This window comes from Physeter macrocephalus, chromosome 16 (genome assembly GCF_002837175.3).
Source record: "Physeter macrocephalus isolate SW-GA chromosome 16, ASM283717v5, whole genome shotgun sequence".
Taxonomy (NCBI): Eukaryota; Metazoa; Chordata; class Mammalia; order Artiodactyla; family Physeteridae; genus Physeter; species Physeter macrocephalus.
Genome location: NC_041229.1, coordinates 11,346,569 through 11,358,979, shown reverse-complemented (window position 1 = coordinate 11,358,979; position 12,411 = coordinate 11,346,569). Strand labels below are relative to the sequence as shown.

The 12,411-nt window shown below is 49.1% G+C and overlaps 1 protein-coding gene across 1 annotated transcript in view; it reads left to right on the top strand.

The window, feature by feature from the left end:
• SORL1 (sortilin related receptor 1) overlaps positions 1-12,411 on the top strand; it is a 158,375-nt gene that overhangs the window by 93,334 nt on the left and 52,630 nt on the right. Inside the window, exons 21-24 of the mRNA XM_007115340.4 lie at positions 558-696; positions 5,717-5,890; positions 7,300-7,413; positions 11,551-11,673. Of these exons, the coding sequence (XP_007115402.1) occupies positions 558-696; positions 5,717-5,890; positions 7,300-7,413; positions 11,551-11,673 (550 nt within the window). The remainder of the gene's footprint in view (positions 1-557; positions 697-5,716; positions 5,891-7,299; positions 7,414-11,550; positions 11,674-12,411) is intronic.

The window sequence follows — 12,411 nt, the reverse complement described above, 5'->3', positions numbered from 1 at the left end:
CTTCATTCCCTGATGTCTTGAGATGAGCCCTGATCCACCTCTGCCTCCTGGGGGGTGGCCTGTCACTTGTGCTTCAACTCTAGAACACAAAATGGTCGTTCAGATTTTCTACGGAAGGGTTGAACTTGTGGTCAAACTTATCGGATGCTTATAGGATAGTTTCTTTTTTTTTTTTTTTTGCGGTACACGGGCCTCTCACTGTTGTGGCCTCTCCCGTTGCGGAGCACAGGCTCCGGACGCGCAGGCTCAGCGGCCAGCGGCATGTGGGATCTTCCCGGACCGGGGCACGAACCCGTGTCCCCTGCATCGGCAGGCAGACTCTCAACCACTGCGCCACCAGGGAAGCCTGAATAGTTTCTTTTGGGTGGTTCCTTCAGTGTGGATATTTGGTGAGGTTTGGATAAAATCACTGACTCTTGCATTTAAGTCAAATCTTGATCAGGCTGATCATTCAGCCAGTGAATGTTAGGTGTCCACTGCACGATGGAGCTCTTGTTCTGAATGAGGGTCCAGAAGAAAAAGACAGAAGAGCTGACTAACAAAGGTTTTCTTCTTAGAATGAGATCTACTGGGATGACTGGTCGCAGCTCAGCATATTCCGAGCTTCCAAATACAGCGGGTCTGAGATGGCGATTCTGGCGAACCGGCTCACGGGGCCCATGGACCTGAAGATTTTCTACCGGGGGAAAACAACCGGTAAGGCAGCATCTCCTCCTTGATCTGTATCGAGTTGATCTCTTGAAAGGGGCCGGGTGTGGGCAGTCTCTGATCAAGCAGGATCTGCCAGCCTGTCATGACAACATGTGCATTATTTAATTTCTTCCGATGACATCTTAATTTCCTTTCTAATGATACACAAACAGCTGGAAGACAGCATGTTTTTGCCTGCCTGGAACGCTGGTGCTCGGTGGCTAAATTACACCCTCCTCCTGCCTTTGGCCCCTGACTGATGGGTGGTGTGGCTTCTGTTGCAGCTGGAGAGGCCCAGTGTGCACTTAATCCTCACTTGGCACCCTGAGAGGGAGCGACGCCGTGCTGGGTGCATAGCTTCCGACCGGAGTCCCATCTTCTCTGGTTGCTCAGATGACCAATTGCTCATTGAGTCCTACTTCCCTTGCAATGCGAGATCTAGTTATATGATGACTTAATTCGTTTGTCCCCTCTGTGAAATTCTAAACCCCATGAAGAAGGAGATTCTGTCTTTGCTTTTGCTCACTTATCTTACCAATGACCAGCACTCAGTAGCTGCTCAATTCCTACTTGTTGAAAGAAGAAGGGATGGGGGTGGGGAGTGTTGCTGGTGGGGGTAGAGAATGGGTATATGGAAGATTGTGGGCTGAGGCTTCAAGGACTGCTGCAAGGCTCTGACTGGCTGGTCCTGGGGTCTGAGACTATTCAGTAGGATGCTTTCTTCCTTACTGCACTGCCCTTGCCCCTTGTTTATCTCCCAACCATACTGTTGATTCTAGAGGAGGGGACTCTGGGTACTCCCCAGAAGAATAGTCCCTTTAAGAAGAGCCCTCTTTATCTCAGCAGGATTAAGTAGCATCCTGGGTCTGCTGACTCTCCTTTATTGACGGACTGCTAGGTTTCCTGTTTTGAACTAGAACGGTGATACTGTCTTGTGGTTTTTGGCTGTCCCTGTGCTAAGAGAAAATTGACAAGGGGAAATAATACGGTTGTAGATATCATTGCTGTCCTTTGGGGACGAATGAAGAGAGCATGAGAACACGCTTAGAAAACTATAAAGTATCCTAGAAATGGAAGTCTGCATTATTGTTATGTCTTCACAGCTGACCCGTGAGGTGGGCAGGGCTGGTATTATGATCCATGGTTTCTAGATTAGAGAACAAAATCTCAGGTGTGAATTAGCTTTCCCAAAGACCCCTCCCTTGTTTAGGAGCTGGGCTTTTGTTCCAGTTCTGCCACAAGACGAAGAAGTCACATTCTTTCTTAGAGGAGGTGCCTGTTTTGAAATAGGGCAGAGAGACAAAATACAAATAAAGCACACACACTCAAAGACAAAAAAAAGAAAAAGATAAAAAAAAAAAAGAAAAAAGAATGAAATAAGGAGAGCGAGAGGAATCATGCTTTCCAACTCCAGGGGCTGAAATCTCAGGGCCTTTGACGGAGGACACCCAGCCCTACTGATCCGCCCTGCTGGCAAGCCGAGGGAATTCTCAGCATTTCTTCAAGTTACCTCCCCGTCCAGAAAAGCAGGTCTGCATTTTGACATGTGCTTGTCAGCATGTGTTGGCCGAGCACACAGCCTCAGCTGCTGCAACACTGTGTTCCGATGAACCTGTGAACCCCGGTTCCCACCCCGAGTCTTGGCTGGTCACCAGCTGCCATGCAGTCACCGCTGTGACCCCGGAGCTACTCTGGCTAGTTTAAAGGAAGGTGACTCTTTGAGACATAAGGGGGAAATCATGGCCTGTCTCCTGCTTCCCGGGGACCTCCTGCCCGCAGGCACAGGGCCAGTGAAGCCAGTTTGTCATCTCTCAGGCCGGTTTGGGTTAAATCAAGGCATTTGCAGTGGCACCTGGCTGCCAGCACTGCCTGTGTGCAGTGGGTGCCTCTTGGCCTTGTACTTGTTTGCTCAGTCCTGCCTGCTTTGTCAGACACTGAGAGTATTGCAAGTTCATGGTGGGTATTGGCAATCCCTGGTGCCAGTCAAGCTTTATTAACTTCGTTGTCTGCTCCTAACACACACAGGACTTTGTACTAGCCATGTGTAAAGTGATAACGACATTTACTCTAAGGGATTTTGCTGTGTCATAAGCACCACACTAACTTGCTCAGTGGGCTTGTATAACCTCAGTTAACCTTCCCCAAGTCCATGTGTATTATTCTTCCCATTTTATAGATGAGAATGTGGAAGTCAGGTTCCGTACCTTTTCTCCATCACACATTTAGTAAGTGGTGAGAATTTGAACCATGGCCTAGTTGCCTTCAAAGCTTGAACTTCAATAAAACCATCAGGCTCTGTTCCGTCTATGATCTGTTGTTGGATTAGCAGTGCCGTGGGATACAGCAGTGATCGAGAAGTACTAGATTTTGATTGATTCTTGTTTAGGATAAGAATTTTGTTCACTTGCAAAGTGTCTCTTTGGGATATTTGGTTATAAACAGATGCATTTTTTGTCTTTATACCTGGCTGTTTTTTACACAGCGTTACTGGAATTAACTCTTCGTAAAGAGTGTTTTTTCCTTAAAAGAGCTTACTTTGCAAGGCTATTAATGTATGCAACTGATGCTGTAATGGGTTAAAATATTTTGGAGTTCTTTGAATTCTCCTTCAGAGCCTGCAGTAAGCACATGCTTTTCAATATCTCTAATGAAGGCAGCTATTTATTATGTGGGGTGGATTTGATTTAGATAATTGTCAAGTATGTAGATAGTTAAGCAAGATAATAGCAATTTTGGCTCCTAACTGGTTCTGGGGGAATTTTCCAAAGAGGAAATCTAAAAATGTTCTGACTATGCCTAGTGAAGACACTGTGGGGCTAAGTGTTTGGTCTTCTAAAGGAGCATCTTTGGAGATGAAGGCTGTCCGCTGTCCACTCTTCACATTGCCCGCCTTGCCTTCAGAAGGCTGTGGCATCCTGGGTGAGGGGTCTCTAGCTGTGTTGTGGTGGAACTCTGCTGAATCCTCCTTCCTTGCTCTCCCGGGTTCTCTGTAACTAGCACTCCCATTTTCTGTACTGTGGCTTTGGACCTGCCCACACACTCCTGCCCTGCCTAACTCTTGGGGTCAGTGACCTGGCTGCCTAGGTTGGGGTTTGTCCCTGGCCCTGCCTCTCAGGCTGCAGATTCATTCAAGTCTGTTGAGACCAATCTCCTGAATTACTGCATCTCCCTTTGGGCACTGTACTTTCGCCTCTTGCTTCTTTGGGTGGGAACGTTTGCCCTGCACGGGAAAATGTCAGTTGTGTTATTTTACAGACACGACCCATGTGAAAATACTCCTGTCGTTGAGTATTTTTCAAATATTCTATTATTGTTCAATTTCTCGGAACGTCAAACAGTACAGCATCCTTCGAATACAAAGAACATGTTCCAGAACCCCAGATGGGGTTGTTTTCATTACTGGCAGCTCAACATTCCCTCCTGCAGCCCACGGCAGGTGTATTTGAGATAAAGGGACAGTGTCTGCCCACGGAACAGATGAGCGGGAGCTGGATTCTGGCATTTCTGCTCCAGTCAGCAGTTTATTCACTATGATAATCCAGCCTATAGGTTGATGGAGTCATTTGCAAACCCCTTTTGAATGTTTCATCATACAGATCTCCCCCTGTGGGTGTGTGTATTTTATCTACTTGGTAATGCCTTGTGCCCTTGGACCCTTAGCATGAAAGCAATACTGTTGCTGTACCATGGGGGTTTTTATTTTTATGTGTAATGCCAGTTAAACACCGACCAGGTGCCAACACATCCACGGCTTCTGAGTGTGTCATCACCCATCTGAGTACTGATTGTCATTAATGAACCCTCTTTCCCAACCAGCAGGCCTGCAGAGGCGTGGCATAGCTCGGATCTTTGCTGGCTGGAAACCGATCACTTGGATTTGATTCTGGTGGGGTTCTCTGTCCATGAGATGGCACAGCTGAAGAATCTATATCAGTTGAGTTTTATCCAAGCATTTAGGTTTATTTTTCCCAGTTTTGGTGATGAGTAGTCACAGGCAAAAGGAAAAAAATACATTTCTTAATTTACATGGCTTTCACGTTGCTTTATAGTTGCATCATATTTTCAGTTGTTAGGAAATGGTTATGGGTCCTCTCTCTCCTTCCCAGAAAGACGTGGAGGGTAGAAAACACCTTTTCCATCACTGTCCGTCCACAAAAGTCCTCCCTTGAGAGTGCAGTGGAGGATTGTATGGACTCGAGCTGGCACTCTCTTTGGAAAGCTGAACCAGAGAAAAGATTGGAAGTAGTGGGCTAGATCCACAGTAACTGGTCCTTATGTGGGTCATTGCATGTGGATTTATTGCCTAATGGGTCTCTGGTTGGTTCCTCATTGAGCTCAGCAGCTGTGCCCTGACACAAAGGAATCGAGAAGGGCCGGCCCAGATTTTTGTCCGAGCCCTGTCGTTTCTCAGGTGTATGTTCTGATTAAGGGCTTTTGGGTCACAAGGTATAGTAAACTCACTCAACCTAATAATTCAAGTAAAAAGTGCTGTGGAAAGAATGAAGGGGGATAGGAAGGAACCCAGTATAGGAGGTGCAGGTGCGCCGATGGGGACTGGCGCTGGGCCTGGCAAAGCCGTCCTCCCTCCCCCTCCCTCTTCCCTCATCCTGGCGTCAGCCTTTCTTCTCGCCGTAAGTCGGCTTCATCCTCCTGACCCTGCAGACTGGTCTTACCTGCACGGCTCTGACTTGCACAGGTTTTGGCTTTTGCCCTACAGCACCTGTGATGCTCTGCATCACCTGTGACACCCATCGGGCATGACTCTCCTCCCAGATCTAGCTCCCCACCTACCCTGTGGTGTCTCAGCATCCCGATTTCAGATTCCCAGGAGGACCAGTGGGTGCCTGGCTTGGTTCCGGGGCCATCTGATCCCGCCGGGGCCCAGCTCACACTCGCCACCTCTTTCTCTTCCTGAGCTTCGTGTTGCTGGGTCTGTAAAAGGAGGAGTTCGCCCTGGGTCTCAGGCCTGCGTTTGGTGCACCCTGGTGTTTACTAACCTGGCCACCGCCATCTGTCTCCTTTCCAGGAAGCACCACCTGTGCGTCCAGGCCGTGTAGCCTGCTGTGTCTGCCCAAGGCCAACAACACTAGGAGCTGCAGGTGTCCAGAGGGTGTGTCCGGCAGCACCCTCCCGTCTGGGGACCTGATGTGTGAGTGTCCTCACGGCTATCAGCTGAAGAACCACACGTGTGTCAAAGAAGGTACGTCCCTCTCCTTTTCCCACCATCCCCCTTCCCTTCTGTCCCCGCTCCGGGTGTCCTCGATACACTCATGTTTGGGATTATTAAAAATGCCCAAGGTAGAAATTAAACCCCCCTAGATACAGACATCCTGGTTCAGGTTCCAAGGCCCATGATCCCTCAGTCCTCATCCAGAACAGACCCATGCTGTTCTTTTAAAAATAAGAGTTGCTTTTAGGATTAATGTCAGGAGATGCAGGCTTTCCTCTGAGTGCCCCTTTCTTTTTTTTCCCACCTCTTCCTCTTCTCACCCACGCCCCACATCTATCTTCTCCAGCTTCTCCTCCTGCTTCCGTAAGTCGGACCACCCTGACTTGGGCAAGGGACTGGTTGGACTGCTTCAGAGTGCATTCACCACATCTCATCCAGCAGCTTCCCGCCCCCCTGCCCCCCGCCCCCTGCCAGCCTGGAAACGTCTGAACTTTCCAACCAATATTGCAGAGGACTTCGAGTCTTTCTTCCCAAGCCCTGGCCAAGTGGCTGCAGCAGCCTCATTCCACTCCCCCTTTCAACACGGATTCTAACATTTTCCCCCTGAAAACCTGCTAAATCTTTCTTTCCTGTCTAATTTTTCCGTTTACCCAAAGTGGCCTTCTGGGCTCTCTTACGAAATACAAACGGAAAGAAAATGAACCTTTTCTTCTAAGACACAGGAGACTCTCTTTCAGGCTCTCGACATCATCTTAAAGTTGTTTGGAAAGAAATGGAGTTAACACTGAATTCCAGAAGGGGAAGAAGAGGGCCTCTCTATATCCCTGTCAGAATGCCTTTGGTTATCCAAACAGGAGGCCAGTCATCACGTGTTCTCGACCCAGTCGACTAAACAGTGCATTTTTTTCTGTGTGAGGAGTTGTAACTGCTTGCTTTGAAGAAGTCATGGGGTAGAAAAAAATCCTCAAGAATATGTAAAGCAAATCTCCATAACCCTCCTCATTAATAAATGGAATATATGTGAATATATATGACCATAGTATGTATAAACTATATAGATGCACTGAATATATGTTTGGATCTTTGCACACAGTCCCTTAAGGAGTTCCCTGTGAAATTAGTATTTTATAACATTGATACTAGACCCACTGTATCCACTAGACCCACCTGGCACCATCACTCTCCTTTTTCATCATCGTAACCCCCTCTGATGCTCCTAGCTGCCTCTTCTCCAGTTTGAATTAAAAGAGGAGAGAAGGGGGCCTCCTTGGATGCTTGCTTCCCGGCGGGCACGTGTGTGCGGCATCCCCCTTCCCCTTTGCCGTCTAAGGCCTGTTATTTGAGTAAGACAAATGGACACTCAAAAGAGAAAGCCTTGTGGTCCAGCAGGAAGAATGATATTGGTTCCGTTTCCTCCTCTTGTCTCCCCCGGTGGCCAGAGAACACCTGTCTCCGCAACCAGTATCGGTGCAGCAATGGGAACTGTATCAACAGCATCTGGTGGTGTGATTTTGACAACGACTGCGGGGACATGAGCGACGAGAAAAACTGCCGTGAGTCCCCGCTTGGCCGACTTTTCGGGATGAGAGGCATGTCCCATTACTCGGAGGGCTGGTCAGTGCCTCCCGGGTGGGGCCTGCAGTCTGGGGCCCCCATGATCGGTGATGCCCATTTAAACGGCTGGAGAAAACACATTTCCAGATTAGATATTTATTATGAATTAAAGCAAACCCACTTAAGTAAGCTAGCTACTCACTGCAAGAGATTTACAAAGAAGCGTCGCGTGGTTGGAACTGAGCTGATTTGGGAGTCAGGCAGTCTGGGCTCTGACTGTGGCGCTTCCACTATGAATAGAGCTCGTGACCTGGGGCTGGTGACCAGGTGATAGTCCTTGATTTATACATTTAATGTTTAGCCTTTTCGGAGATGGGAAACAGGCTTTACCTTGTTACCTCCAATCAGTTGGTGCTGGCTACCTGCCAGGCTCAGGAGAGGTGGTTCTAATTGGTGATGCCAACGTTGGCTTGGGTTGTGGGAACGTTGGTATGTGTGCATGTCGATGTCATCTTTGGACTGTGTAATTTCTAAGGTCCGACTACGAAAGTATGTGATTCTGTTTAGCAGGGTTTAAGGACAAGCAAATAACTACTCATAATGGATAATCTATTTACCGCCCAGTTGGCCATCTTCCTTCAGTTAATTTTTAGTATAGCTTTGGCATCATCTCCTAAGGAGGGGTCAGTCAGTAATGTGTTCACCCGTTCACTCAACACATGTTTATTGAGGACCATGTGTTCCAGGCTCTGTGACAGGCTTGGGGATAAACTGGTGATCAAAGTGGACACAGAGTTTACAGTCTGAAGGGGGGGTGGTCAGAGAAGTAACCAGCCAGGTACATTCGAGCCACGAGCGCTGTGATGAGGCAGCGCCATGAGCTTCGGGAAGGGTGCCCCCATCAGACTTGGGGAGGCCCTTAGGAAGGGTGGGCAGAGATGAACCAAGCAGAGGTAGAGGGAGGAAAGTTCCGGGCAAGGGAGCAGCACGGATGAAAGCCCTGAGGCCAGTGTGTGCTGCCTGAGCAGGAAAGCAGCATGGGTTATTGAGAACTTGAGTGGGAGCCATGGGGTAAGGGGAGGGTGGACTGGTGCCTGGGGCCCAGAGTAGCAAGGACCTTTGGACTTTATCAGAAGAACAGTTTGGAACCGTTGAAATGACAGGATGAGATTTTGCCTTTGGAAAGATAAAGGCGTGGGCAGAATGAATGAAGTGGGAGAAAGGCCAGAGCAGGGAAGCCAGAGACCAGTCTGAAGGCTTCTCTTTCAAATATTTTGCCTTTGGAAATCCAGAAGCTCATTTATCATTTTGTGCTCTAAGGACAGATGAATGGGTGTGTCCCGTCTCCGTGTACCCACCTTGCCTCTGGCGAAGATATTTTGCCAGCCATCTGGAGAGCACGTGCCTGTTCCTATGCCCCTCCTCCCAGAAAGCAACTTCAGAAACAGTCAACTCGTTAACTCGTCTGGGCCCTGCAATCCTACGTACTGCCTTTTCTGGCTCATAGGAGGTTATTACCAGACCTTAATCATTTTCCCTTGGTTTCGGTGGCTGCCTTTCACACGGAGGGAGAGGAGCTTACCAACAGCAGATTTGGGAGAGCGCTAGCCTCTCCGTGTGTTTTTCTTTTCTGCAAAAGGGACACTGATCAAACCTCCTGTACCGACCAGGGTCTCAGGAAAGTGTGATATTTGTGAGGGAATAGCCAAAGCTCCTTACAAACATTAATTGATATTAATATCATTGGAGCAGATTCTGCAAAGGAGTTTGTTACGGAAGAGGGTGGGCGAGGAGACACTTCTTAGAATTAACACATTGTAAGAAAACTGCCCAGACGTAATGAGGCGTAGCTGAAGCAGAGAGCTGTAAACTAGATGACCTCGTGTCCAGTAGCTCGGGATTCCTCCTGGGGTTCCTGGGCTTTGGTTTCTACTAGATGGACGAGCTGGGGTCTCATATTGGTTCAGTGTTTTGCGAGGAAGACCTCCCTCCATCTCCTTCCCCACAGCCCCCGAGCTGTGGCCTCACAGGTTTCCATGCAGAGTTTAAGCTTCTCCTCGGAGTGAAGTATGCAGCTGGCCCTGCGCTCCTCCTGGTTTGGTGCAAATGTCAGCCGGGATTGACCCTCCCGAGCCCCTGAGACTTGCTTTCTGCTCTGCTTTCTTGCAATTCCCCGTGGCTCGGGTCCTGGACTAGTCAGATGTGGCAGAGGTGAGGAGGTGAGGGGTGCAGGGTATAAAACGTGGAGCCTGGGAGCCAGGAGGGTGGTGCTTATCTGAGCCTTCCTGAGGTTCTCCCTTATCAAGGAGGAGGGGGCAGGCACCCTGTTCCTGGGCAGGGCTGCAGGAGGGGACAGGCCGTGGCTGGGCAGTGCTGTCTGGAAGTTAAACGAGGCATCCAGGGAAGAGGAGAGGCGTGGCAATAAAGGCAGACGTGGGAGGGATGCTGTCGGCAGATCCCCCTTCCTCTTCAGCAGGCTCCTGCCCTGAGTGGCTGTCAGCTGCTGGGGTTTTTGACGTGAATCCCCTGCAGTCTTGTCATTTCTGCATTCATCCCCTGCCTCCCACCTTGAACTCAATTACGGAGAAGAAACGGAGCCGCAAATAAGAGCGGCCAGGCACGTCTGACTGCAGGGTTGCCGCCCGCCTCTCACTTCCTGATACTCCACCCCCTCATCCCAGGATTCTGTTCTGTCACGTCATTCCTTGTGGATTGGCTGCTCTAGGAGCAGCCTTCTTTCCCAGAGCCTTTTCTGGAAGGTTCTAGGGCTTATGCTTAAACCCAGATAATTTCTGTTTAGAAGGGGGAGAAAAATCGAATTATGTTCACATTCTGAGGCAGAAGGGCGAGAAGAAGGATGGGAGGAGAAGTGACGTTTGTTTAGAGCCCATTATATTCACATCCTAAGGATGGGTGCTGGTCCCAAACTTGTTTTCTTATTGACCTTCATAATAATGCCAGGAGGGTAGGTATTATCTCCACTTTCCAGTAGTGGGAACGGAAGCCCAGGGGGGTTGGGTGAAGTAAGCTGTGGCTGGTGGAATTAAGACCACTGTCAGGTCTTTGTGTCTGTCATCACAGGCGCTTGCCCACGTTACCTTATCTTCCTTTTGCTGTGGAGAAAACTGAGGCTCAGGAAGGTTAAAATTAATTGCTAGAGGAAGAGGCAGAGCCAGGTTTTGAAACCCTGTCTCGCCTGACTGCAGGGCCCCTGTTCCTGCTGCAGAATTTTACCTCACCCTCCCTCTGTCATCTGTATGGTGAGGAGCCAGCTTCGTGTGTAAAATTGGGCCTCCTAATGGTAGTTTTCCAGATGGAGGTATTTCTGCCGTTTATTTAGGAAGACACCGTCACTTCTGAGGGGATCTTAGGAGGTTATCTAGTGGAGCGGTCCCCAACCGTTTTGCACCAGGGACCGGTTTCGTGGAAGACAGTTTTTCGATGGAGGGGGGCAGGGGGCTGGTTTCGGGGTGATTCAAGCGCGTTGACTGACTACGGTCTCTGTGCAGTCAGACCCCTCTGCTCACGGTAATCTGTATTTGCAGCCGCTCCCCAGCGCTAGCCTCACCGTCTCAGCTCCACCTCAGCTCATCAGGCATTGGATTCTCATAAGGAACGTGCAGCCTGGATCCCTCTCATGCCTAGTTCAGAGTAGGGTTCAGGCTCCTATGAGAATCTAATGCCACCGCTGATCTGACAGGAGGCGGAGATCGGGCGGTAATGCGAGCGATGGGGAGCGGCTGTAAATACAGATGAAGCTTCACTTGCTCACCCGCTGCTCACCCACTGCTGTGCGGCCCGGTTCCTAACAGGCCACGGACCGGTACCAGGGACCCCTGATGTAACGCATCATGCTGTCTCCTAGCTCAATGACGGTCTCTCACTCTTCCCAGCCCTGTTCGGATCTGGAAGCCGTCCATGGAAAGATAGGCCCTTATCTCCCTTGGTTGTAAATTTCAGGTTCTCACGCAGTTTATTTTTTCTGTAAGTCTAGGTTTCAATTCTGTTGTGGAAATTCATATTACAATTAAAATCTGCTTCCTTCTCTTTTTCAGTTGGCTTTCCAGTGGGATGTTTGTATTTGGGGGGAGTTGACTGGACCTAAATGAACATGTTGTCTCTCTTTCCCATCCTAGCTACTACCATCTGTGATCTCGACACCCAGTTCCGCTGCCAGGAGTCTGGGACCTGTATCCCACTCTCCTACAAATGTGACCTTGAGGATGACTGTGGCGACAATAGCGATGAAAGTCACTGTGGTAAGGGGACATGATGTCCAGGAATCCTCTTCCAGAGGGGGCAGCACCCTGGCTCATGGGACGGGTTGGAAATGGAGGATTTCCGAAAGCCATTGTGGGATTTATGACATCAGCTGCATGGCCACCTCCATTCACATGGTAGGACCGATTCATTCATAAAGTGATGGACCCTGCTTCCTTGCAGAGATGCCGTACGCGTGATTGTGAGTATTAGGAAGATTTCTAAATGAATTCAGGCAGTTATTAACAGCTATACAGCCTTAGCCCACACACGCCTCTGGGCAGCTATGAACGTTAGCCTCCTGAAGACTCAGAGCTATACCTTTGTGAACTGTGGTTTATTTTTGTGTTTTTTTTTTTTTAACTGATCGAATTCAGTAAACCCTGTTAGAAGTCAGTGGATGGTACAAACGTTGTTTGAGCATCTGTTTTCTGAATGGAAATTTTTATTTAGGAAAATAGTGTGTTGGAATTGAAGCAGTGGTGGGAATTCTCTAGTTCAGTCCTTTTGATTTCCAGATGAAACACCTGAGGTCCATAGAGGTCAGGGGGCTTTTTCAAGGTGGCACAGTTAGTTGGTGTCAGAAAAGGGAACTGGGACTGTGTTTCCCTCGCCCTTCTTCTCGCATAATCCTCCCCTATCAGTTTCACGAGCCCTGTCTTAGTTGATGGGCTCTGGGTACCAAACCCATAGCTGCCGACTGTCACGGGAGGGAACAATACACAGGGTGCCCCAGC